At 38.1% G+C, this 26,327-nt stretch overlaps 2 protein-coding genes across 2 annotated transcripts; one reads left to right on the forward strand and one right to left on the reverse strand.

The window, feature by feature from the left end:
• Positions 1-1,595: 1,595 nt before the first annotated feature.
• Positions 1,596-14,694, reverse strand: stxbp3 (syntaxin binding protein 3). The gene is made up of 19 exons (XM_066671901.1): positions 14,569-14,694; positions 13,785-13,834; positions 13,238-13,319; positions 12,496-12,572; positions 12,306-12,378; positions 10,922-11,022; positions 10,154-10,299; positions 9,880-9,973; positions 9,405-9,529; positions 9,188-9,286; positions 8,758-8,815; positions 8,548-8,613; positions 7,934-8,014; positions 7,399-7,534; positions 7,188-7,294; positions 6,778-6,879; positions 6,196-6,281; positions 3,900-4,048; positions 1,596-3,728 (listed from the first exon to the last, which is right to left on the reverse strand). The coding sequence occupies exons 1-19, from the start codon at positions 14,612-14,614 to the stop codon at positions 3,622-3,624; spliced, it is 1,785 nt and encodes a 594-aa protein (XP_066527998.1). The 5' UTR covers positions 14,615-14,694; the 3' UTR covers positions 1,596-3,621.
• Positions 14,695-16,311: 1,617 nt separating this feature from the next.
• Positions 16,312-25,918, forward strand: LOC136697925 (fibronectin type III domain-containing protein 7). The gene is made up of 14 exons (XM_066673264.1): positions 16,312-16,365; positions 16,543-16,555; positions 16,904-17,167; positions 17,845-18,105; positions 19,524-19,781; positions 19,966-20,214; positions 21,192-21,446; positions 21,720-21,977; positions 22,288-22,545; positions 23,809-24,063; positions 24,255-24,518; positions 24,628-24,657; positions 25,041-25,078; positions 25,569-25,918. The coding sequence occupies exons 1-13, from the start codon at positions 16,312-16,314 to the stop codon at positions 25,070-25,072; spliced, it is 2,451 nt and encodes an 816-aa protein (XP_066529361.1). The 3' UTR covers positions 25,073-25,078; positions 25,569-25,918.
• The last annotated feature ends 409 nt before the right edge of the window (positions 25,919-26,327 follow it).

Raw genomic sequence — 26,327 nt, forward strand, 5'->3', positions numbered from 1 at the left:
TGCTGATAGAATAGAAACAATGGTTCATTTTAAACATTAGGCTGATTGGTGTGTAGTTCACTCTTATTCGCTGTGTCTAATTTATTTCTCTCTCGTTATGTCCCTATATAATTCACTTATCTCCATCCCTGATTTGTCAGCTCGCTGTGTCCTATTCAGCATATCCCTTACTTTGTCCTTTATAATTCAGTTGTTACTGCCCTACCTACACTATATAGGTCAGCCATTTTCTCACTCTCAGTGTCCTATATAATGCTCCCTTGTATTTATATGTAGCACTGCATGACTAAGCTTGAATACTAGGTGGTGCACAAGCATTCACACCATACCCTTGAAACCTATATGAGGTAGGCATACAGGCCAAGTTATCTCCCAGTGACCTCAGTATCAGATTCTCTATAAATCACTCAGCAATGTGTAAATGTTCACAAAGTGCATTCAAACTACACAAGGCCTAGACACAAAACAGACAAACGGGAGGTGAATATAAGGGTAGATTTTTCCCAGATTATTTTATTTGGGTCTTTCTCATGTGCTGTTGGGAGAAGCTTCTGCCCATTGTATAACAGCTCAGGACCAAAGTTCCTGTCATGTGATACAGTATACAACACCATCTTTTATGTCTAGTCTATTCAGTAGAGACACGCAGGCAATGAAAGATAGACAATTTCTTGGACATATCATAGAGTGGATTTGTGTTACAGGTGTGTAGGGCAGTTTCAAGGTTTTTAATCGGGTAATTTTTGATATCTTGACATTTTCTTGCCAGATAACCCTCTTGATCAGTTACTAAGACTCCTGGGAGTTCTCACAAAAACTGGGTGAGCCAAAGGTCAGGAAAAAGTGGGTGTATCTTAATGTGTATGCTATCAGTCGGTCTAATAATAATTAAATTGTGTCTTCAGAAAAAATGGGCAACACAAAAATACATGCAAATCTTTACAGAACCCTACAATGCCAGGCTGATTCTGGTACTGAATATTGAATTGGTGCCACCTGTAATCAGGTACCTGTGTAGACTCTCAAAGCCCATGGTTACATATGTGTCACAAGCTCTTTATACCTTACTTTAAATCATGATGTCCCTAAGTGACATTACCAAACATCCTGAACGCAGTCTCACGGCAGTTTGTGAATTTGAACCTCATTTACAGAATTACAGTGTGCTTGGGGAGTACATAGAGACCATAGAAATGCTTAATATAAAAGCACATTTTCAAATGACTATGTAACATGTAACTACATCTGACCCATTGTGATCCAAAAATGATTGTTGTGAGAGACATATATATATATATAAAATAAATAAATATTTATATACACTTATTTTACATTGCGGTTTTAAAACCACAAATCAGTTCAGAAAATATATAAAGAGCCTGGGCTCGTTTAGGTTAAAGACTGGATATAAGAGGGATAGTGACTAAAGGTCATAAATTGTGATTTTTATTTTTATTGTACAAGGTACAGCTGAATTTTTTTCCCTCCATATTTAATACATCTGTGGCAGTGAAAACACACATACACACACACACTCCCCCCAATTTTCCTGTCAGTCATGGGGTTCAAGCCTGCAACCTTCCGGTCTCATGCCAAGCCAGGTCGTGTAACCATTACGCCTTAGCTTCTTGGTAACAGTAATGTACAATTTGTTACTCACAAAGTTTTAACACAACGCTTGTTGTTGAACCACGTCATTCGTTTATTTGTCAGTTGTTCAAAAGAAGGCTATGTAAGTAATTACATTTACTTAAAAATACTACAATGTTCGCTGATATCAGCAAGTGCAACAGAACAAAAAGCAAAATGTTATTTCTGTTAATACAAATGTACATTTGCTAGGCACTTTCATCTTAATAACACAAAGGCACACAAGTGAAATAGCACAGCTGACCGTAAGTAAATGTGTAAGTGACCACATGAATATTATTAAGGCAAGCATGACCTGAAGGTATTCTGCTGGAGCTCTAAGGAAAGAAAGACAGCAGGGGATAGGTTAAACTTCACATCACAACTAATGACACTACATTACTTCCCTTGTTTCTTCAACTGATTTAGATTCAGTTGTGGCAATCCACTGCATGATACGCATGTTGTCATAAGATATTACAGCTTATAATACTTGTGTATAGCTTTAAAGGAAGAAAAAGGAAAAAAGAAAAACAAACAAACAACTCTAATCAGGATTGAAAAAAGGTGTTGAACCAGTAGCTCTGACTGAACAACCACGGCAAAAATCTGCATTTATGTTTTTAATGTCATAAGAAAAATACATTTCAGTAACAAATATGAAAATGCAAATTTTTGGTCAGTAAAGAAGTTATTCAGTGCTACTTCACACAACAGCATCCATAGTTAAAAAAAGAAAAGCCCTTTTGTATCAAGAGAAGAACAAGAGACGGACGTATTAAAACAAGCTGCATTTAGTGTGATGTATAAATACATATGGCAAAATATTTTAGAAAAACCCATGTTAGAGCCAAATAGTGCCATCTCTAATATAAACCATATATTATCACTTACATTACTCATCAGCAATGCTTTGCTAGAACCCTGTCATGTAGATGGCATTATAACAGTTTCATGATACACATGTATCTTTTCATCCCTCTTCACAGAACCATGCCAACCCAATGACAGATACAAAACGCTTAGTCTGAATATAGTTTGTGTAAACCACTCACAGTAACATTTCACACGCATCAATATTTAGGCAATTTTTTTCTTTTTAACATTTCTGAGGGTGATTCCACCAAAACAACATCTTTAAAAAGCTGTTCAGAAGTAAACTAAGTTATTCAGAGTGGTTTGATGTGTTTCTTACTGTGGACATCTATAAACACTGAGCTACATTCCTCAGTGCAGAGGATTCCTCACCAATTCACTCTGATTGGCTTTGATTTAAAAAAAAAAAAAAAAAAAAAAGTTAGTGAAATTGCCTATCAAACGTATTTAATCAGCCACAACGTCTTTGATGTGAACAGATGCCTTTAGTTTTGTCCTGGAACTACGAGATTACCAATTAGAACTGCTCCAAATATACGCCTGAATCATCACAGATTTACCTTGAAACACTGATATTTTATTTTGCCGTTACAGAGAAGGAGCAGTAACGCAGCCATGCTGTTTATGTGATGCTTATTTGTCAAATATAAGCTTCCGTTATTTATGTTACATTACCTTGCTGCTCCAGTGCAAACCTAAGAAACAAAATATCAGACACCAAACACTTCTTCGTTTTAAAAGAGAAATTTCTTATTAGTTTCCTGGATATTCTGTCACATTACTCCATCTTTAAAAGACTACATTGTAGGAATGACAATGTTTGTTGAGGCAGTATGAAGGTGTCCTTAGCCACTGACACCCCGAGCCAGGTAAACGAGCTCCAAAGACATTCTTCCTGTAACCAGGGGTTACATGAAACCAGCAATGAAAATGTGGCTGGACTGGGACCCTCTGCCAGAAATGTGTTCACATATTATATCCCTTCGGTCCTGTGTTGGAGTTTGAGTGCTGTGTGCTTTGAAGATAGGAAGAGAAAGTGAGAGAGAGAAAGAGAGAGAGAAGAACTGAAGGGCATAAAGAGAACAGAAGAGGGAGGTAGGACAAGCTTCAAGCCACTCAGGAGCCGGCAGTCTCCTCCACTATTGTGAAAGCCTCCATGGGCTTTTTGCTGAGGTCACGAATGTCTTCCAGCAGGGTTGTTGGAGTCAAAAGGTGTGTGGAACCTGTAGAGAGAGGTTTTTGCAAACAAATTAGTTAGATTTCTAAATGGGCACCATATAAGTACATACAAAAAAACAAATAAATAAGATCCTTCATTTTATGGTCTGCAGAATACATACTGTTTGATCACTCATTTACTGTGTACTCTGAGCTAACAAAGGATGGGTACTGACCAATGATGACCTCGCAGGACTTGCACGCTTGTGTGACTTCATAAGCACAGCGCAATTCTGAGTAACTAACTCCCCCTAGGATAAAGATGATAAGACGGGAACCAGTCCTATGGTCGTCCTGAGCACTGGGCTTATGTTTTTGCCTTGCACTGGAAAGAAAGAAAGAAAGAAAGAAAGAAAGAAAGAGAGAAAGAGAGAGAGAGAGAGATTTCACAAAAGTCTTCCACTACAAATCAGTGTATTCTTAGCTCATTAAGACTATAGTCTAGGGATTTCAACATCACCCTCGACAAGATTTCAACAGACGATAACATTAATTAAAGAACAGTGTTGACCACAAGGTGGCACTGAAGAGTTTGTATACATGTGAGTGAAACATTCTGCACAGCAGAGAAAACAGGGACTGTAGTTACACCTTTATTTCAATGTAAGTTGTTGTGTTTGCTGCTTTTAACAAATAAAGTAAGCTGTACAGAAGGTCAACTCACAGCTACTTTTATATTGGTTAAACATGCATGAGTCTCAAAACATAAAGAATATCATTGACTAGGTCTTTTGAAATTGCAGGGATAATATCTTTAAAACACCCAAGCCTTCTGTGGTGCATTATAATGTAAAACATTATCGGTGAATCAGTAAATCTGAACACTGCAAGGAGCTGAAACTGCAACCAGCCTTACCTCACAGCTCTGTGAGCACAGGGAAAGAGAGAGAGATGCAGATGAGCAGTACATATAATGTTAAATGGGAACTACACAGGTTTTATTAGCTATTCAGGATAATGAAATGGTTGAGCCATTGAGAGCGGTTTTATGTGAAATGCTTTAAAGGCTAAGCACCAGCTATATGAACGTGTCAAACAAATAAAAACAGTGGAATTTGAGTTCCAAACTTGTGTTTATTGATAGACAGAAAACATGTTATTTCTTACTAATTCAAGGAATAAGGTTTAAAAGACCATTGGTCCCCCCCCCCCCCAACGGTGTTCGAAACTCTAATGGGCGTCTTGCCTGTAATGTAGATGGTGGACAACAACTCTAGAAGTTGTCACTTAATTTAATGAAAAATGACGAAAAGGTGTGTTGTTTTTGGCTGCAATCATTCAATGTACAGTGGGACATCTGTTCACAAATGGCCCAAAGATCCCAAAATATCCAGAAAATGGACTAAATTTGTCAACTTTAAACGGGCACTTTGGAAAGGACCATCCGCTCACTCCGTTATCTGTAGCTCATTTCACTGGCGCTTTTCCAACAATATGGGCATGTAAGGACACCAACGAAAGGTGTTCAAGAGCCTCTGTAACATGGAGGTAAACAGGGTAAGGACACTTACTTCGCCTGTTTTAGTTGGTGTTAGTTAACGTTAGCTTGACCTGCTAAACTCGGTGGCTCAGTTTATACTCGGCTACGTAGCTGCATTACGGAGGTTTATAGTGTCGGATGAATTCGAGTTCGACTTCGATCACATTTACAAGAATAACGGTACCTCTAAATTTGAGTATAGCTTATTGCTAGGCTATTGTCATGAATAATGTTGGTTATTTAGCTAGATACTGTCATAACAGTCAGTCATAACGGTGTTTTACCGTTGTTCAGCTGTTGTCCACCAGTGACGTCATGGTTGCGTTCAAGGATTTCCGTAGCGAGCTCTGGTTTTTCCGTCAATTTAATAAAATTGTCAGTTTTAAAGCAAATTAAGCAGCTATTTTCATTTTAATTCATACTTATATATGTCAGTAACTAAAATAATGTGAAATATTCATGGAGGTCCATTAAGTGGTGCTTAGTCTTTAAATTTTGGATGCTGCATGTCATAGCCTGTGTTTATGGGCATTATGATATATTGCAAATGTTCCTCACAACCTTTTTACTACTTTAATCTATCTACTTTTCTCTCTGCTTTTGTCTTTCGTCCATGTAGCCATCATTTCAAAGTAAAACCCTCTGCAGAGTTTTGTAATTTTGCGATTTCGTGACATTTCATAAAGTTCTAAAGCAGCAGTGGTAATGGTGGAAAAAGCCAAAAGAAACATGTAGAGTACAATAGTTTCCAAGGAAATAGTCTATTATATCTAAATTTATATGTAAGTTTTATGGCAAAAAGGCTTCATTAAGATTTCACTAATGATCTTTGGTTACATCTGAATAACAGAGCAACGCAAAACGTCTCCTTTAGTTAGTGTTCAGAGAGTAAAAGTGTATTTTTGCCATTTTCAAATTTGAAGTCAGGCCTAATTCATCTCAGGTTTGTATGCTAGAAATATAGCAAGGCTTAAATATAACACCTGGCCTACCTCACAGCTCTGGATCCATTCCACGCAGATGGACACTCAGACTGGTGCGGCCATTCTTTGGTGTCCAACTTATTGTCAACCACATCCTTGTCATAGAAAGAAGGAAGAAAGATCAATCGCTGATTAAAACAGTATAATTATTTCTTCAAGAAATTTCTTAGTGAAGCACTACATTTACAATATCAATAAACTAAAAAAATGTAAACCACAACTAATATAGGAAAATTCCACACAAGAACACTGATGCTGGAAATAATACATTATTATTCTGTGTATGAAAACTAACTTGTTTGCTTGCGGTTTTTGATGTGAAATGTACATTCTGAATTAATAATTTATCCTGGTGAGACAGATGCTTCCCTCATGAAAGTAGTTTCTCAGAATTCCACCCCACAACCGTCAACAAAATGTTCAGACAATCTATGTAAATTTCTCAAATTAGTCCTGATAGTCAAAATGTCAAAGCCTGCCTGGACATTCATATTTCAAATAATAATGCATATTTAATGTAGAAGGGGATTTATTAAAAGGTGGCTGGAACAGGAAAAGGCGTTCACATATTTGAGACTGTGAATAACTCACTTCCATCACATCTTTGATTATGGGCACCCATCGTGAAAGGTTGTACATCTCCTCCTGAGAGCGATCTCTCCGAGAGAGCTTGCGGGATGAAAAAAAACTTGACTGTGGAAACAAATTATAAAAGAGACATCATAAATAAATTACATATACTGTAACAAGCTCCGCTAAATCACTGTATTTATTTAAAATAAGCTGACAATAATTACAATAATCACAAAAGTATAAAAAAAAAGGCAGCATAAATGTTAGGTCAATACATTTACTGGTTATAGAAAAATATAAGCTAAAAGCCAAATTTTAAATGTCCAACAAAATCAGTGAAGTAACGAGGGAAGAGATGGAGAGAGGGGGGGTGAAAGGTAAGAGGCAAACACAAGAGGTGAGAACATAAAACACTGTGACTTGCTCACCGTGGAAATGATGGGCACCCCCAGCTCTTTCCAGTTCGTAATGTACTCACGTTCTGTCTCAATTTTCACATGCTGAATCAGTTTAGCGAGATTCTCCTCGGTTGTGCCTGGTCATCGCAAAATCGACAGTAATTTTTATTCACCCAAAATATTTTCATGCTTTGTATTATTTCTCCAAGCACCAGTGAATGTGTGTTTCTGTGAGCCATACCATTGAGGCTGAAGATATAAAGCAACACAGCTCGTATTTTATCGTGGGTGGAGTAGGGATTCAGGAGGACAGGAAGCAGCGTTCTCATTGGGTCCTTCACCTTTTGACCCTCAACATCAGAGCCAACCGCAAGGTCCTAATAAGCGCAGAAACATGAACAGTGAAGGAAACTTAAATCAGAGAGAGACATGAATATGATATGGTTGTCACTGATCACAAACACAAAAAACCTAAGCAATTAATGACACATTGTTCTACTTTGGGGACAGCTGAGGTATCAGCAAAAATGTACTGTATCAATAGAAATGTTAATTTCCCTGAATTATGTCAATGATGCCAGCACAATACACACATTCACATTAGGTCAAATTAAGACTAAAACAGTTTCAGTCTTTTGTTGTTTGCTTATTAAAACTGTTACTTTGTAACAGTGAGAGGGAATGTTGTCTATTCCAAATATTGCAAATAATTGAGTTAATTCAAAGAAAGCCACACAATAGTTTTTGCTTTGTTTGGAGCAGAAAAATGTCAGTACCTGTTCTGCTTTGCACAGCTTTTCCACTGAGCTCTGGAACTTGGTCATGCAGTCTTCTGCTAGTGTAAGGTGGACTGTTTTCTGATGAGATAGAGAAATGGATTCAGACTAAAGAACAACATTTAACCTGTTTAGAGAGAAATGCTGCAATATGCTTCAACTAAAGAAAAGTGATATAGAATAAACTAATACGTTAATAAGGTAAAATAATATGTTGGCATCCAGCTGCTTGCTACATATACTTTATATAATCCCAATACACTAGATGTTGTCTACAGACTTTCTATAATTGCTCTAAGGTTTGTCGTTTTTTATCTGACCAGTGTACATAATGATATTATTTCATATTTCTCACACTTCCATAGACATGAAGAATGGAACACACATACTGCAAATATTCTTACATACTTCCCTATCTTGCAGCCATCATCTATTCATGTATTATTAAGCAGAGAAAACAGTAATCACTAGAGGGCAGGATAAAATGCCATGGCACTGACATCACAGATTAGATCTTGGCAGCAAATGAGATCCTTCCAGTGTGAGTATCAATGTCCTCTAGGCAGGATGTGATACCAAAACTGTGGCAGTGTGAGGCGTCAGGTGATACATACCTCAGCAATCTGTTTACGGAAAGCTGGCATCTGCTTCATGAGATGCTTTAATCCTCCTATTGAGATCTGTGATTACGAACAAAAGCAGATAATGAAACCAACTAAATGGCAAACAGGACAGAGGGAATATAATGGATTGTAATGCAGAGACACGGAGAGATATGGGTATCATTCCCAGAGATGTAAGAGAGGAATGGGAGATGGCCACACCTTTCCATCGGTCTGCTTTTTGTTGGCAGAAATCTCTTTCACCAGTTTGGGGATTTGCCTGGGATTAAAGACAAAAAACACATACAAATATTAGAGATGCAAGCAAGAGTATTAATATGAATTAAAAGGAATTCATTAATTTGCTATTCTTCTGAAAAAACTGGATTTTGGAACACTGTTACTTGGATTTGATTGCTCTTATTCGCAAGAGCATTAATTAACTGTTGGATGTCTTGTTCTGTCCCATAGCCCAATGTTATGTTTGTATAATTTACCAGGACAACCAGTTTACAGAATGACATGAGTCAAATAGACAGTTATTTTAAGTCTCATAGTAGCTAATCTTGCATTGTGTTTGATTTCTACATACAGTAAAATGACCACAGTAAACGCTTTTTAACAGTAGAAATGTTTTAATTTAGTTACTTACTCAGTGACCTCAGCAATATGCAAATGTCTCAGTTTGACCCACAACTCATCACCTTCATTCAGCAAGGCCTCTTTCTCTGAACCATCTTTTCCCTTGTACCTGAAAATAAACCACAGTTTGCTATATCAATTTTTACAGATCTTTTAGTTGGATATGAGTTTAAACCGTGCTATTTGATTAACTGATATTCAGTCCATTTACAATACCAACTCCTTACTTGTAAGTGTCATTCTTGATGGGGATGAGGTCATAAGCCATAGCCTGATAGGTCAGCTCATGTAGTATCGGGCTCACGGGGTCAAAGGCGCGGTCAACAATGAGCAACTGAGCTTGGGTCTTCTCCTAAAGGCAAAATACCACAGAGTTTTTTAAAGATCATCCAAGAGATGACTACAAGGGTAAGAATGTAATTACTGTAGGATAATATCAACACATTACCCAGAGGAAAGTATGCAATATATCATATATTCAACAATATTCAAACAAAATAAACTGACCTAATGTTACCTGATTCAACAAGTTTTGCTGGATCTCTCAGATCAGTTATGACACAGCTAATATTTGTTATGTATACACAGGCCAAAAGAATTAGAGAGCGAAACAAAAAAGAGCTAGAAATATAAATCAACTTAGTGTTTGAGAGAGAGAAAATGAAATAAATCAGTGAGAGTGACAGAAAAAAAAATCACCACCTTTTTCTTGCCGTTTTCATCAAGCTCATAATGTCTAGCTAGTTTATTGTCCACCAGCTCTGCCAGTATTTTAGCATAGTCCAGTGTTGTATCTCTATAAAAAATAATAAAAAGCATAAGCAAAATTGTCTGCATTCCATTACACAAAATGTTTAAATTCTTTCTTAAATAGGAGTTCTATAAAAACAGAGTATATTCTGACATGACATTCTCATATTGTCGATGATTTGATGTGAAGTATGTGTATTCATGTACAACCCATATTCTCACTCACTTCTTGTATCTAACGCCAGGGTACTCCTCCAAAGTGGCACACAGCGTGACTATCTGATCTGCAAGGGTCTCCAAAGTTAGGCCTCTGTCTGCACTATGAGGACTATAGATACTCCTAAAGGCCTCTGGATTGCCACATGTAAATACCTGCACACACATACAAACAAAGTGCCTTTTAACCAAGGACCTTAAATCATCAGAGATCTTTTAAACAAAGTCCAGAATCAGAGGAATCATTTTAAAGACAAAGCAGAAAAAAAATGCCCCCTCTACAGAGAATCGTGCACTGGGCAGGTTCTTTATAAAAGCATTTCAAGTTTATTAGCCCACAGAACACATACTAATCGGTAATCGGTACTCCTATTTGCTGCAGTTTACATCATGGAGTCAGAGAATAAATTGTGTGCAAAAATAGTTCCAGATGAGGGCTGGAAGTACACTTGCAGTCTGTCCGACACTGAACTCTGAAAGACTAATCCTAAACAAAAATTATTAGTATTATTATTATTGAGAATCTTTATTCAGAAAGCTATATATATGTTTTCCAACTGAGAACTGCCAGCACTGTAAGTGTATTAATAAATCTATATCTAAACTAAACATCATCTGCAAAAAAATCTCAAAGATGCATAGAAGCACAGTTTATGACTACCTTTAAGCATAAACATTCACTTTTGGGTTAAAATCAATGTCGAACAATATAGTGTGTTCACTGGCACGCAGAAAAACAGACTAATGAATTTTAAAACGTAGAAAAAGAAGCACTTACTTGTGTCTCCAGTGGAAGAAAGGACATGTTGATCTCTTTACACACTTTGATGTGCTTTGCGCAGAACAGCTTCATTTTGTTAAAAAGATCATCTGGGCAATCTTAAGGGCAAATTAAAATGCTTTATGAAAGAAAGCCATTTATTATATTCCAACAAGCCTTAACAAGACATCATGGTAGATTAATAAGGCAGCAACTACCAGCAGTTTTATTTACCTTCTGTTTGAAAATATTAAATGAAAAATTCCAAAAATACACTATTTCTAAAGTTTAAAGGATAAGCACCAGCTCTATGAAAGTGTCAAACAAATAAATACAGTGGAATTTGAGTTCCTAACTTGTGTTCATTTATAGTCAGAAAACATGTTATTTCTTACTAATTCAAGAAATAAGGTTTAAAAGACCGTTGGTCCCCCCCCCCAAAGGTGTTGGGAAACTCTAATAGGCGTCTTGCCTGTGACGTAGATGGTGGACAACAACTCTAGAAGTCGCACTTAATTTAATGAAAAATGACGAAAAGGTGTGTTGTTTTTGACTGCAATCATTCAATGTACAGTGGGACATCTGTGCACAAATGGTCCAAAGATCCCAAAATATCCAGAAAATGGACTAAATTTGTCCACTTTAAACGGGCACTTTGGAAAGGACCATCCGCTCACTCCGTTATCTGTAGCTCATTTCACTGGCGCTTTTCCAACAATATGGGCATGTAAGGACACCAACGAAAGGTGTTCAAGAGCCTCTGTAACATGGAGGTAAACAGGGTAAGGACACATACTTCGCCTGTTTTAGTTGGTGTTAGTTAACGTTAGCTTGACTTGCTAAACTCGGTAGCTCAGTTTATACTCGGCTACGTAGCTGCATTACGGAGGTTTGTAGTGTCGGATGAATTCGATTTTGAATTCGATCACATTTACAAGAATAACCGTACCTCTAGATTTGAGTTTACCTTATTGCTAGGCTATTGTCATGAATAATGTTGGTTATTTAGCTAGCTAGATACTATCATAACAGTCAGTCATAACGGTGTTTTACCACGGCTTTGTCCAGCTGTTGTCCACCAGTGACGTCACGGTTGCGTTCAAGAATTTCCCTAGCGAGCTCGGGTTTTTCTGTCAATTTAATAAAATTATCCGTTTTAAAGCAAATTAAGCTGCTATTTTCATTTTAATACGTACTTATATATGTCAGTAACAAAAATAATGTGAAATATTCATGGAGGTCCATTAAGTGGTGCTTAGCCTTTAAATAGTTCTGGGTAGTGTGATAAAAGCATATTCCAATATCCTGCTGGGAATGTGAACCATCTCTTTGTCCAGCGTATCCATTACATTAGTACTCCATTACATTAGTAGGTATGTGAATTCTCAATATTAGCACTTACAGTCAGTGAAATAGACATAGGCCCCTTTATACTTTGGCTTGAGCTTGAAGTCACTGATGAATATATCAACACACTGTAAAACAAAGGGAAAGAACAAGGGACCCGGGAAAATTATTTCCAGTAAAAGTGTTTCTTTTTATGTCAAGAAAAATTTTAACAGTTAAAATGACTACAATACTAAGTTCTGAACCTTTGCAGTAGGGGACATGAAATAGACAGCCTTCATTTCTGGGACAGGCTCCCGGCTTTTGAACAGGTCTTCCACAACTGCAAAGAAAAACAGAAAGCTGTTGAACACCCTTAAGCCTAGCTGACATAAATTTATACAAATGATTTTATACAAATTCACATTATATAGCTTTACATTATAAGTTGTAAATCATAACTCTCAGATCAGAGATGCAATCATAAGAGTCAGTTTTTTCAAATCTATAAAATTTTATTTCACTAAAATATATTTATAGAGTAATATTTACCTTCTATTTTTTCCTCCAAAAGGACACTAATAGTTTTTTTATGTTCTTTTTTCTCCATCTCCTTTTGCCATTATATTTTATGGACGTGGATGAAAGGATTGGTGGACAGCCTCTGCATCAAATTTATCAGCCCAATCATCAATCAGGCAGGTACATTTGAAGAGTGGAGGCTGTAAGTTAGGGTTTGGGCCTCTGCACCAGTATGCCAGCATGTTTACAGCTGGATTCTAAGGTTCAGCACTGACCGTCACTTTGATTTGCTGCAGTGTTTATTGTTTTACATGCAACCGAGTTTTTGAATTCAAGTACAGTCAAAATAAGATTATGATATAATGAGTAAGGAGAAAAAAAATGGGTAGAGAATGTCTGCAATGCTATTAAGGCCTACAGATAAGCATGAGTGACAATACCATGTTGTGCACTAACTCACTAATATATAATTTTTTTCCCCCTTACTTGTGATCCCTTCGGACATCAGATCCGACATTTTACAGCATGATGAAAGGAGCCGGGTGGTGAAGTTGTCCAGTATCATTATCTATAGAATTGCAAAATATTCACACACACAATAAAAATGACAATCTGAAAAGAAGTGCAATTATTATTAGTGTATAAGTTTTAAATGTTCAAGTTGAATCTAATGACATAGAGCTTGTTAAAAGACAGTAGATAAATTAGAACTAAACTTCCACCTGATACATACATGAAAAAAAACAACCATAACAAAACTGGCAGTGTAATTTACTGAGCTAAGCTTTCAAATCTCAAGCCAGAAGCATTTGTAAAAACATAAATCTAAGTTATCACAGTATGTGTTAGTAAAATATAACTGGACATTTCCCCCTAAATTCCCTCAGCCCTGATATGTCAGATGTTAGTGTGTAATTAATGTGTGCATTCTGTTATTCCCCTGCAAGGACTAACTTCCTTAAATATGTTATGTCACTATGTGGTGAAAGAAAGCTTTTAAATAATAATAAACGTAAAAAAAAAAAATACTGACCTTCCATACTTCTGATTTTCTACAGTCTGCTATGATAGTCTCTTTAATTTCTGTTTAGACAGAAAAAATAACAATCAAAATAAAAAAAATAAAAAAACAATACATACAACTGAAAATGTAAAACAGTGTTTCAAAACAATATTAAAATAAAAATATTCTCCCATCAGTACAATTGGAACCAATGTAATTAATTAAATTCCATTCAATATTTATAGAAAATGTCAGTGGTGGGTGAGACTTAAGTCCAGTGTGACTTTGGCCAGCTGACCAACAGGAAGGGTGTTAACGTTACAGCTACAAAGTAAATGAAGGGAAAATAATCGTCATTTAACTGAACAGAAACAGAAAGCGTGTATCTGTGTGCGTTTAGTAAACTAATAGTCACAATTAAAGACCAAACTGCAGCTGACTTCTAATTCTGTTCAAATTTTCATTCCACCTTAAGCTCTGCAGGGCTACAGGCTGGCGCATGCGCTTCTTAAGGTGGAACGGAGTTGATGACTAAGAAACGGTTGTACGGTTTGAGTTGTTTCGGTCTGCGCGTGAACCAAATAAAACGGTCAGCTAAAGTTTATAATGCAAATACGTTGTGTTCTCCACAAGGAGAAAAAACAACCGTTGGTGACATTTACAGTTCCCAGTGAACAAACTTCACCCAGATGTCTTTATGGAAAATGAAAAACACTGTGTTGTTTGTGTGAGTTTAACAAAACGTGTCTGATGTAAACAAGCAGACACACAGAAATAATTGTTGGCGAAGCTAAAAGAAGCTAAACGAACTTACTTTGCCAAACTATCTTCTTAAGCCCGTATTCTGCCCCGGTTGCCATCTTGCCTCTTGTTTCTGTGTTTTTTCCGATGCACGGCTCTACGTCATCGTGACGTCAGGCTTGGGCGTTGTGGGGAAACGTTTGAACAACTTGTATGAAATGACAGATAAACAACATAGTTATTTCTTTAATAATGCTGCAGTTAATTAAAACAGTACAGAATAGCACTGATAATACACCTTATTATATAAAATAATACAAAATAATGTGTCTTCATCTTGTTTTGGTTATCACTGACTTAGAAAAAGGGGAAACGTCAAAAGTCCAGAAAGTAAAAATTCTCCCATTCAACAGCCCTAACACCTCCGAGGCTGATGTGGAACGAACGAATGAATGAATGAATCAATCAATCAATCAATCAATATTTTTCATATATGGTTTTATTTTTAGTGTAGCCCAGTTTTTATAATGGACAGAAAATAATCAAATCAAATTATCTGTAACCCTTATCCAGTTCAGGTTTACGGTGGGTCCAGAGTCTACCTGGAATCATTGGGCACAAGGTGGGAACACACCCTGGAGGGGGCGCCAGTCATTCACAGGGCGACACACACTCACTCAACGGGAATCGAACCCACAACCTCCAGGTCCCTGGAGCTGTGTGACACTACCTGCTGCACGACTGTGCCGCCCTAAAATCAAATTAATAAACAAAAATAAAATCAAATGAAATACAATTAGTATAAAAATAGTAGCGGCACGGTGGCGCAGCAGGTAGTGTCGCAGTCACACAGGGGCCTGGAGGTTGTGGGTTCAATTCCAGCTCCAGGTGACTGTCTGTGAGGAGTTGGTGTGTTCTCCCCGTGTCCGCGTGGGTTTCCTCCGGGTGCTCTGGTTTCCTCCCACAGTCCAAAAACACACATTGCAGGTGGATTGGCGACTCGAAAGTGTCCGTAGGTTTGAGTGTGTGAGTGAATGTGTGTCTCTGTGTTGCCCTGTGAAGGACTGGCGTCCCCTCCAGGGTGTATTCCCGCCTTGCGCCCAATGATTCCAGGTAGGCTCTGGACCCCCCGCGACCCTAAAATTGGATAAGCGGTTACAGATAATGGATGGATGGATGGATAAAAATAGTAAAATATTTTAACATTTTAAAGCAACCAACAATATGATCATCTATAATTAAATGAAAATGGAAAATAAAGTTCAATGAATTAAAACGACTGAGATAATATAATTATCATAATTCTGTTAGGTATCTATTCTATTACACATTTATTAAGTAATAAATGAAAGTACAGTTACAACAGCGAAGGTGGTTTGAATTTTAAAGTGTAACATAAAGTGACACCAGCAAAGCTGAGCTTTAGTGTTTCCTGTAGTGAATTCCAGCTCACTTCTGCAGTGTAAATATAAAAGCAGAGTGTCCCTGTAGAGAATGTTTACTATAACTAGTTTTCCATTTTCCACCTTAGATATTTTCTTGATCCTTCAGAAACAGATTATTTCAATAAATTCAGGTAACTATAGCATAACCATAGCATATCAGCATGGGAAGTCCCCAAAACCTTCAGTTACCACCTGCCTGCAGGTACCAAAATCCTCTACCTCTGATTGGTCAGCTCCTCTAAGTGGGCAGATCCTTTTTCAGCTATTTCAACAGAGCACCAAGAAAAAAGCTAATGTACACTGAAACATAAGACAAGAGAATAGTGACAGATAAACATTTGTTGATCAGGATTTCATATATGAACAAGAAGATGGACGTGTCTGGCAAAAGTCTGTGGGTTTTCTTACTTGGAGCTGTTTTTCAGGTAAAGTCAAGTTAGCAGTGTTTATTTTGTAAAGTGATGGAGGAGATTGTTAATGAAAAGCTATATGACTACTAATATATTATAAATAAAATCAAGAACTGCTAGGCCTACATTTTTTGTGACTGTTCAGTTAAGGGTCTTCTCAATGCTACTGTGCTTCTTCTCTTCTTTTCACAGAATGCTGTTCAAGGTAATAGCTCTGGGATAAAGGCAATATTGTGAGGCAGATTAATTTCCCTTTCTTTTTGTAGAACAGTTTTCCTGACCATCTACTTTTGACTTACCACCATTATATATTCAGTTCACACTGGTACCCGTTATATTAACCTAATATTTATTTTCATTTATTTATGTCTCTGTGATATATTTAATTTTAATTTTAATATATTGTGTTCTGAAAAACTGACATCCAAATTGAATGGGAATAAATTAACACAAGTTAAAATAATTGTTTAAATGAGAACAGATAATTTTTTCCGTCAAAATTATTTGCTGTAACTTCAGCTTAATTATTCCTGTCCTGTGGTCGCCTCTTCAGGAAGCCCTCTAACCATCAGCATCTACACAGTCACCTCGAAAAGTGCAGTAGTCCGCTGGACCAGCTACTCTAGTTCATCTTCATACAGGGTCACTGCATCTCCCAGAAACTCTCCGGAGCCATCTGTGTTCAGCAGCTTCAGTCAAAACTCTGTCATGGGCTCCATCAACTCTCTCTCCCCCAACACCGCCTACACCTTTAAGGTAGAGGCTCTAGATGGCTCCATGACAGTACTTGCTCAGGCTAGTGTGGATGGATCTACGGGTATGTACAAACAATATATTATGAATGTAATTAACATGTTGAGGGGTTAAACAAATTTCCCTGGCTTCTTTTAAAACAAATTTGTTTGAACTCTTATGTAAACATTGTTAAAATTTCAAAATGTATATTTCACCCTGGTGTAATGACCAAGAATGCATTTGCACCTGACTCCTGAACTTAACCTACAGCGGTTCAGCCTCATATATATTCACTATATTCTTGTGGAGTGTTGTTTCTGAAGTTTGTAGCAGAATTACTGAAGTGAAAGTTAAATGATTAAAGTTGTTGATCCTGATTATCAGGAAGTGAATCTAGAGTATTTCACTCCACTTACGTACAAAGAATCCCCGGCAATAAAAAGATTATAACTTTCCATGATTATAAAATATTGGCTTACATTTAATTACCAAGTATTTATTTGTTTTAAAAACTCATTTAACACAGCTATTAATGTACAAAACTGAAGTAGTCAAATTAACATTTACAAACATTAACAAATATTTTTCTTTTGTTATTAGCTCCTAAAAGAAAGCGATTCTACACCTTATGCCCTCTATATGTTTTATTAACACACAGTAAAAAGCTGCTTATATAACGTTAATGAGGTAATGGTGTAATTATTATGGCAGACTTAATGAAATTTTCTGTAAAAATACTGATGTGTGCTTTATTTATAGCTCCCGATGTGCCAGTCATCAAGACAGCTTCTTCCAAACAGAGCCAGAACATGACCGTGGAGTTTCTGGGAGTCCCAGGTGCAACCTCCTACATTCTTCGGGCTGAGACCAGCGATGGCTCCTTTTTCTCAGAGACTTCTGTGCCAGGTTCCCCAGGAACTGTTGTGGGCCTGCAGCCCTACACTGTCTACACACTCAGTGTCATGTCTGTCAACAGCGCTGGCAGGAGCCAGCCATCTGAGTTTATCCAGGCTAAGACAGGTACCTACCTTCTCTGTCCATTCTTTTGCTATAAAAGAATTCTCTTTCTGACTAAATACATAAGTTATCATTTTTTAAGTCCATGCTGACTTCAACTGTATAGTCTCTAGCTGAAAGCACATATAAAAATCAATGGTAATGTACAGCCTTCAGTTAGCATTTGGCAAATTCTAGACAAATCATTATATGCTTGCTGAAAAAGTTGCTTAATAATGTCTAACAGATTGCTAATGTCGATTCTGACACTATTACATACAATTATCTATAAAAACGGACAAATGCACAGATAGAATTTAGACTTGTTCTTAACTATGCAACATATTTCTCTGTTTTTTTTACAAGTTTCCATATTGCACACATTGTCGGAAACCATTAAATTTCAGATTACTCGAGCTAAGTGCATGATGATCCTTCCTGCTCTGTCCACACTCTAAAAAACCCCTCACTGACACCCTCCACCAAAGAAATGCCCCATTCATGAGGACACACTGGTAGCCATTCTCTAGGCCACTGTCCCTGGTTGGTCACCTGATATCCTTACTGACTTAAAAGCGGGAAGGATCAGGATATGGCTCATATTTGACCTGGGAGGTGTAATGGGTTCCCTCCACAGGGGTGCAGCATGCATCTTTACGTAACACAATCCATCCCTGTACTGTACATACACAATAAGAAATGCTAAACCCCAAGAACATGGCTGCCCTCCTAAGGGGATGTGCCAGAGAAAACTCGGATTCAGTTTCATTACCTCTTTAACAGTGCAGTGCCATTTCTGAAAAGGTTGCCTGGAGGAAGTGATCATCTCAGAGGACACAATAGTTCATCCCAAATCTGTGCATCCAAAGACCTATGAAATCATATCACTCACAATAGAATCAAATATTGTTTACACACCTGCCATTCAAGTATGTTGGGTTGGAAATTATTCTAGGTCAAAGGAAGGGTGGTTAAAGGCCTTTAAAATTACAACACACAAAACTTGGTTGGAGTTTTCATACCACACCTGTTACTCATCTGTTAATTGCCTGTGGGGAGAAGAAAGTAGGGGACATCTAACGGTATAACTTGACCCTAGGTCTTTGTTCATAAGGCCACATGATACCTTCATAAGCCGTTCATGAGAACTGACATAAACGCACACAAACATTAACAAATCATTATTCCAGGCATCGTATGTGGTTCAGGTTTGCTATTTGAATATTTTCTGTAGCCCTATAGTAAAGTAAATTTCATTTTCCCTTTTATATAAAAGCAAGTGTAAACATAACTTCAAAAAAATAAAAAATTAAATCCCATTGATACCTTTCATATAAGTGATTGTGTTGTATAGTTATTGCAGTATAGCATTCTCAGTACAGGGGTCTTCACAACCTGTCAGATCTCTAACCTCTTTCTTTGTACCTTCCCTCGTTTGTCAGTGCTGGCTGCTCCTCAGCTGACTACCAGCTCTCCTAGTGACAGCAGCATTGTGGTTATCTGGGCTCCGGTGCCACATGCAGTGCTCTATAGCCTCAGCATCATCAGTGAAGACTCATACCTTCAGGACCGTCTTAACACCACTAACACCACCATCAGCTTTTACGGCCTTAGGAATGGAACCAACTACTGCATCAAAGGAAATGCCTGGAGTCCAGAGAATGTCCCTGGAGATGACTTCACTGTCTGCCAGATCACACGTAAGCGAATTACAAATGAAAATTAATGTGGTCACATTTACACAATTCCCTCTTTACCTAAACATACTTAGTATTCAGCTAATTGCTAAAAGCTCTTATTGATTACAAAAATTACAACTGTAACTTTGAAGCTGAAGATGTGTGATTTTGCACTGTGTGTGTGTGTGTGTGTGTGATTCTACAGGTGCATCCCCTCCTCAGTCAGTTACCTTGCAGATGGTCAGTGGTACTTCTGCTCTCTCTGTGTCCTGGGCTGCAGTGCATGGGGCAAATCAGTACACAGTGATAAGCTCATCCAGTCTAAACTGCACGTCTAGCTCCAGTCAGTGCACACTGACCCCTCTGAGCTGTGGACAGATCTACAACATTTCTGTTATTGCAATCAATCAGGCTGGACCCAGCCTGCCATCGGTTCCACAACAATTCATCTCATGTGAGTTATTCTGTCAGAAGCAGGGACATACTACACACTTGGTAAAATCATATGCTGACAGTGACACACCCCATTCAAAAACTCTAATCTTATATTATTAATTATATAATATTCTGATGGCATTAAAAATATATATTGACTAAAACATATCAATATTTCTGGGTTAGTCTATAAATATGTTCCATATTAATATAAAAATGATTCTGACCTGCTCTTAGATGATGTATTCAATGGTGGAATAATGGAGAATAAAAGAAAACCACTGCTTGATGAATGTTTTGTGTTTAGTAATATTTTTAACAAAAGCTGATAGGATTTCTTTATTGGATTACAATAATTTAATCTATTAAAAGTAAAGCAGTTTTTTAAACCTATATTTTGCATATTAATATTTGTTTGTAATATATGCTTTTCAATAAATATGAATTAATACTGGGTGGCACGGTGGCACAGCAGGTAGTGTTGCAGTCACACAGCTCCAGGGACCTGGAGGTTGTGGGTTCAACTCCCGCTCCAGGTGACTGTCTGTGAGGAGTTGGTGTGTTCTCCCCGTGTCCATGTGGGTTTCCTCCGGGTGCTCCGGTTTCCTCCCACAGTCCAAAAACACACGTTGGTAGGTGGATTGACGACTCAAAAAAAAAAAAAGTGTTCGAGTGTGTGAGTGAATGTGTCTGTGTTGCACTGTGAAGGACTGGTGCCCCCTCCAGGGGGTATTCCTGCTTTGAGCCCAATGATTCCAGGTAGGCTCTGGACCCACTGAGACCCTGAACTGGATAAGCGCTTACAGATAATGAATGAATTAATACCCAAATTATAAGCAAATAAAATGGAATAAAACAGAATGTAGTTCTTCTTCCTTAAATTAACAACTAGACAATAGGAAATGTAAAAGTACAGTGAACATATACAGCATCAGCACTGTAAAATAAACAAAAAAAGGTATTTATCAGCATTTGTTTCTCTTCCCCCCCCTCCAGTTCCATGTCCCCCAGAGCCTCTCCGTGTGGATGAAATATCAGCGGGTAACTGTTCCGTCGTCTGGAGCTCAGTATCTTATGTGAATTACTACACTGCATTTATAAAGAGAGATGATGGAATAGAGGAGACATGCAATTCTACTGGAACATCCTGTAACTTTCATTGTTACTGTGGCTACTCCTACATCATGAGTGTGTTCGCCAACAACCAGGCTGGATCCAGCCCCCCTGGACCTCTCCTAAACCAGACCACTCGTAAGAACACACACACACAGATGCACTGCATCAATTGAATAAAATAAAATTTAGCTTATTAATTCAATTAAATTCAAATATTTATAGAGAGCTTCTTATTTAGCTGCAGTTTTTAAATCAAGCACAAATTGAGCATCACAAATGTGACTAGCAGGAAAAATTCACTCACACACACACACACACCATATCAGCCACAAGCACCACACTTGCACAGATAACAAAGTCAAACCTAAGCATCCCACTCAATCACAAATGTCATCCTCTTGTTTTCAGTGCCATGCTGTCCTGCGAACATCTCTGTGTCTAGTGTGTCTTGGGAGTCTGTGATGGTCTCATGGTCAGTGGTGCGTGGTGCTGATTTGTATGAGACTGAAGCATTGGGTGCTAACGGAGCACTGGTGTGTAACGACACTTCACCTGTGTGTGTGCTCTCTGATCTCACCTGCAACACCAGATACAACCTGCTAGTGTCAGCTTGCAATGACCCAAGAGGCTGCAACCGAACCTGCAGCCCACAGACATACCAAACAGGTAATACCCACCCATGCACATGACAATATATAGGTTATGGTATGACAATATATAGGTTAATATATGACAATAAGTTTCATAAGATAACTCTAATTGTTGACATTGACTCATACACCATAATATGATAACTCACTAAATATCACTGGTAAAATATGCAAATAAGTAACCCCCATTTGTAAGCCTAACTCTGTTGGTCTTTCTCACTATTCTTCCTCTTTCTGTTTCACTTTGATCTTCTATCTAATTTTTCATTTTCTTATTGCCTCTCACTCTCACTCTCACTCTCTCTCTCTCTCTCTGTCTCTCTCAGCTCCCTGTATGCCTGAGATAGTGCAGGTAACTCAGAGCAACTCCAGCTCCATCAACATCACCTGGACGTCGGCTAACTCTGCCGCTAATTACACGGTTAGTGTGATTGGCTCAGTGGGCAACGCCCTCACCTGTCACTCTAATGGGACGTCCTGTTCTGTGGCTGGTCTACCATGTGGCACCTCCTATAGCATCAGCGCCATCGCCTCCACCACAGCTGGATTCAGCATGCCCAGCTACAGCGTGCCCTTTGAGACAGGTATTATTTCTTTGGCAAAACAACTCACGTATTAGCCTGAGGTTTTGGTATAGAGAGAGATTAGTCTTTCTGTGGTGACAGCACCAGTTTGACTCATTAAGGTTTCTTTGGAAATTCACTTACAATTTTATAATTCAGTATCTTATAATGCAAACGTAAGGGCGGCACGGTGGTGCAGCAGGTGGTGTCACAGTCACACAGCTCCAGGGACCTGGAGGTTGTGGGTTCGATTCCCGCTCCGGGTGACTGTTTGTGAGGAGTTGGTGTGTTGTCCGTGTGGGTTTCCTCCGGGTGCTCCGGTTTCCTCCCATAGTCCAAAAACACACGTTGGTAGGTGGATTGGCGACTCAAAAGTGTCCGTAGGTGTGAGTGAATGTCTGTGTTGCCCTGTGAAGGACTGGCGCCCCCTCCAGGGTGTATTCCTGCCTTGCGTCCAATGATTCCAGGTAGGCTCTGGACCCACCGCGACCCTGAACTAGGTAAGCGGTTACAGATAATGAATGAATAAATAATGCAAACATGCATTCATGTAGCTTATCAGTACAAGGAAGTATATTTTAGCCTATGGTTGAAGACAGACTAAACCAATAATTAGGTATCAGTTATCATTAGAGAGTAATAAATAAATCCCTCCACTTGCACAAACTAGAATTAAGATCAAATGTTCAGTGCTTAGGGTTTAAGGTTTACACAATTAACTATAATAAGTTGTAACATGAATGTGTTTAGTGATAGGAGGAAATTCACCTTCCAAGGTAGTGTGTGTAGTAAACCAGTTTCCATTTATTAATTAAGTTCAGGAAAAAAACAGTTGTTCTCTATGTCCAGTGTCACTGGTAGTGTCACTATCACACAGCTCCAGGGACCTGGAGTTGTGGGTTCGAGCCCCGCTCTAGGGGATTGTCTCCCTGTGTCTATGTGGGTTTCCTCCGGGTGCTCCGGTTTCCTCCCACAGTCCAAAAACACACGTTGGTAGGTGGATTGGCGACTCAAAAGTGTCCGTAGGTGTGAGTGTGTGAGTGACTGTGTGAGTGTCTGACACACCCTCCAGGGTGTGTTCCTGTCTTGTGCCCAGTGACTCCGGTTAGGCTCCGCATCCACCGCGACCTTGAATTGGATAAGACAATGGATGAATGAATGAATACGTAAAGTATTTCTTAGGAATTTAACTGAAATCTGAGATAGGATTTATTTACACATAAGTACTAGTTATTCATATTTGCATATTTTGGCTGGCTGTGCTCTTTTCTCTTTGTTCTTTAGCTCCATGCTGTCCCAACATCCTGACCGTGCTTCAGGTGACACAAGCTATGAGTAACGTCAGCTGGTCAGCAGCTCAGGGAGCTCAGTCTTTCATAGCTTCCTTGACCTCTTCACGGGGTAATGCCCAGTGCCACACCACACAGTCCACGTGTCTGATGGGCTGCATCACCTGTGGAACAAACTACACAGTCTCATTGGAGGCCATCAGCTCCACTGGACACAAAGCAGAATGCACCTACCATGGATTCTCCACCAGTGAGTGTGTGATAGCTAATACTACTACTACTACTACTAATAATAATATCTTCCTGTAAAAAACATTTCACCTGAATGAATTACATTATTGTTCACTGAAATGCAATTATTTAAATGCTGTATGACAGACATAAGAATGACTTTGTCCTTAACAAGTTTGTCTGATGATGTTTTTTGCTACTTGTGTCCAGGTGAGTGCTGTCCCTCAGGGATTCGTCTGTTCAGGCGCGTTAATAACACCCTGCGTGTGCAGTGGAGGTCCAGTAACCCTCTCAGTAACTACACAGCCCAGGTTACAGGCACGATAAGCAGTCATTCCTGCAGCCTTCTGCAACTTGGGCAGAACAGCTGTGACGTCTCAGACATTATCTGTGGTGATGTTTACTCAGTGGTGGTCGCTCCAGTAAACACAGATGGAAGCATGGTCCAGTTCTGTTCCAGCAAGATGTACTCCGGTAAATTCACATCCTTCTAAATTAAATCTTTTATCGTATAATTCATTGTTATCATCATTGATGTTTATTAAATGTTTATGTTTTTTTCTCCATTATTTTCTTTTTATAGTTTTTTGCACTGGCAATAATGTTGGAATGGGTAAGAACATTTTAAACTACTAACTAACTACTAACCTCTAGAGTACCAATATTAACATCTCTGACACATAACATCAGAGAACATTCACAACAGATTTTAGAGTAATCTTTAAGGTTTAAGGCTATTTACAAAGACGAGCTGGAGATGATTAACTGCAGCTACATATTAACATGATTATTTTATTATCATAACTACACAGTACACTCTCAGAAATACTGTGATTGTACCCTCAAAGGTTTAATTAGGGAACATAATTGTATCATAATTTATTTGTAGATTTTCATATTCCCTGTTCCAACACCTGGATTTTAAGACCACCATCATACATTTGTCTTTTTTCCTGACTATAAATGGTCACAGTTATCACTCTCTTCTTTTTCCAGTTCTCTATCGAGGGAGGAGAAGTGTGGATTAGCAAAGGGTATGTACATGATCCAACACCAAAATAAAATACTATAGAAAAGTTTCAACCTTTACTTTTTAAATTGTAAACAACTCAATCTCTAATATTCTGTGATGCAGCCTGCTGCCTGAGGAGTTTTAATGAACAGTTATTTTGTACACCAGTGAATCTGATGAAAACTGTAATCACATGCAAAACGTTGAATGCTATGAGTCATGTTTCTAAATGAAAAACGCATGCTAATACTTTCAGGGGGGAAAAATCAGTACAGTATGTATAAGCCTATCTGTTCTTCTCCCATGACTTTGGAACTCTATACTGGATCAGTAAGCTTATTTCAGGTCTCCAGAGTACGAGTGAGCGTGCCTTTTGATTAGCACGGTAGATAATGGTTGATGGTATGAAAAACCGAGTTTCCCAGCCAACTTGTGGCTGAATGCCAGTACTGCAGAACAGAGGAAGAAAGTCATGCACTTAATTCGTGTATTTTTTCTTTCTTGTCACACAGCTTTGGGTGAAAACCAGCTGAACAGCACAACTGCACTCTTCTGTATAACATCCACAAAACCCTGAAATCCATCATTGATTAAACTACTTAAAACATAGGAGAATAACACAATGGCCCAGTCATATTTAGTCAACAAACACAGATGAAGTATATTTACCTAGTGGTCTCTAATCTAAAGGTTTAAAGCTATTTAACCACGAAACCAAACAAAAGCTATTCAAAGATGTATTTTTGTTAACTAATGAAATTCCTTTTATTTTAGCCTTTCTACTGGCAATCTATACGTTTCATTTACATAGCTACATACTGAAAAGGGGAATTAAACAAGCATGAAACACAAGGTTCAGGGATTCTGAAATAGTCTCAGGGAGAATGTCCAAAATCCTTTCCTACACATGTACTCTGGGAGGCTCCAGTTATGGAGGTAAGGTAAATAGTAATCACTGTAACAATGCCTCAACCTTTTTATGAAGTTGTCCTTATATGCAACTTTCACAATATTGTAACTGATACAGTAAAAGAGGCTTTTTACTGAAACCATGCAAGTCATTTCCAGAAACGTTATGAACAAATATTCTAAAAGACATTAAGCAAATATAGATGAATATGTGCTACTGAAAAATAAAGATTAAATAAAAACATTATTAAGATTCAGATTTTCAGACAATGCTTTGTGCCTCCAAGGGAAGGATGAGAACCCATTTTTAATGTATTTTAATGACCAGTATAATTAAATTCTGACTTCCTTTGGATGTAATA

Source organism: Hoplias malabaricus, chromosome 5 (assembly GCF_029633855.1).
Source record: "Hoplias malabaricus isolate fHopMal1 chromosome 5, fHopMal1.hap1, whole genome shotgun sequence".
Classification (NCBI taxonomy): Eukaryota; Metazoa; Chordata; class Actinopteri; order Characiformes; family Erythrinidae; genus Hoplias; species Hoplias malabaricus.

Coding starts and splice junctions, on each gene's coding strand:
- stxbp3 (XM_066671901.1), bottom strand. CDS start 14,614: ATGGCAACCGGGGCAGAATACGGGCTTAAGAAGATAGTTTGGCAAA. Junction 8,614..8,757: donor AAAAGCAGACCGATGGAAAG/GTGTGGCCATCT, acceptor TCGTAATCACAG/ATCTCAATAGGAGGATTAAA. Junction 3,729..3,899: donor GTCCTGCGAGGTCATCATTG/GTCAGTACCCAT, acceptor CTCTCTCTACAG/GTTCCACACACCTTTTGACT.
- LOC136697925 (XM_066673264.1), top strand. CDS start 16,312: ATGGACGTGTCTGGCAAAAGTCTGTGGGTTTTCTTACTTGGAGCTGTT. Junction 18,106..19,523: donor GTTTATCCAGGCTAAGACAG/GTACCTACCTTC, acceptor CTCGTTTGTCAG/TGCTGGCTGCTCCTCAGCTG. Junction 24,519..24,627: donor TTCCAGCAAGATGTACTCCG/GTAAATTCACAT, acceptor TTCTTTTTATAG/TTTTTTGCACTGGCAATAAT.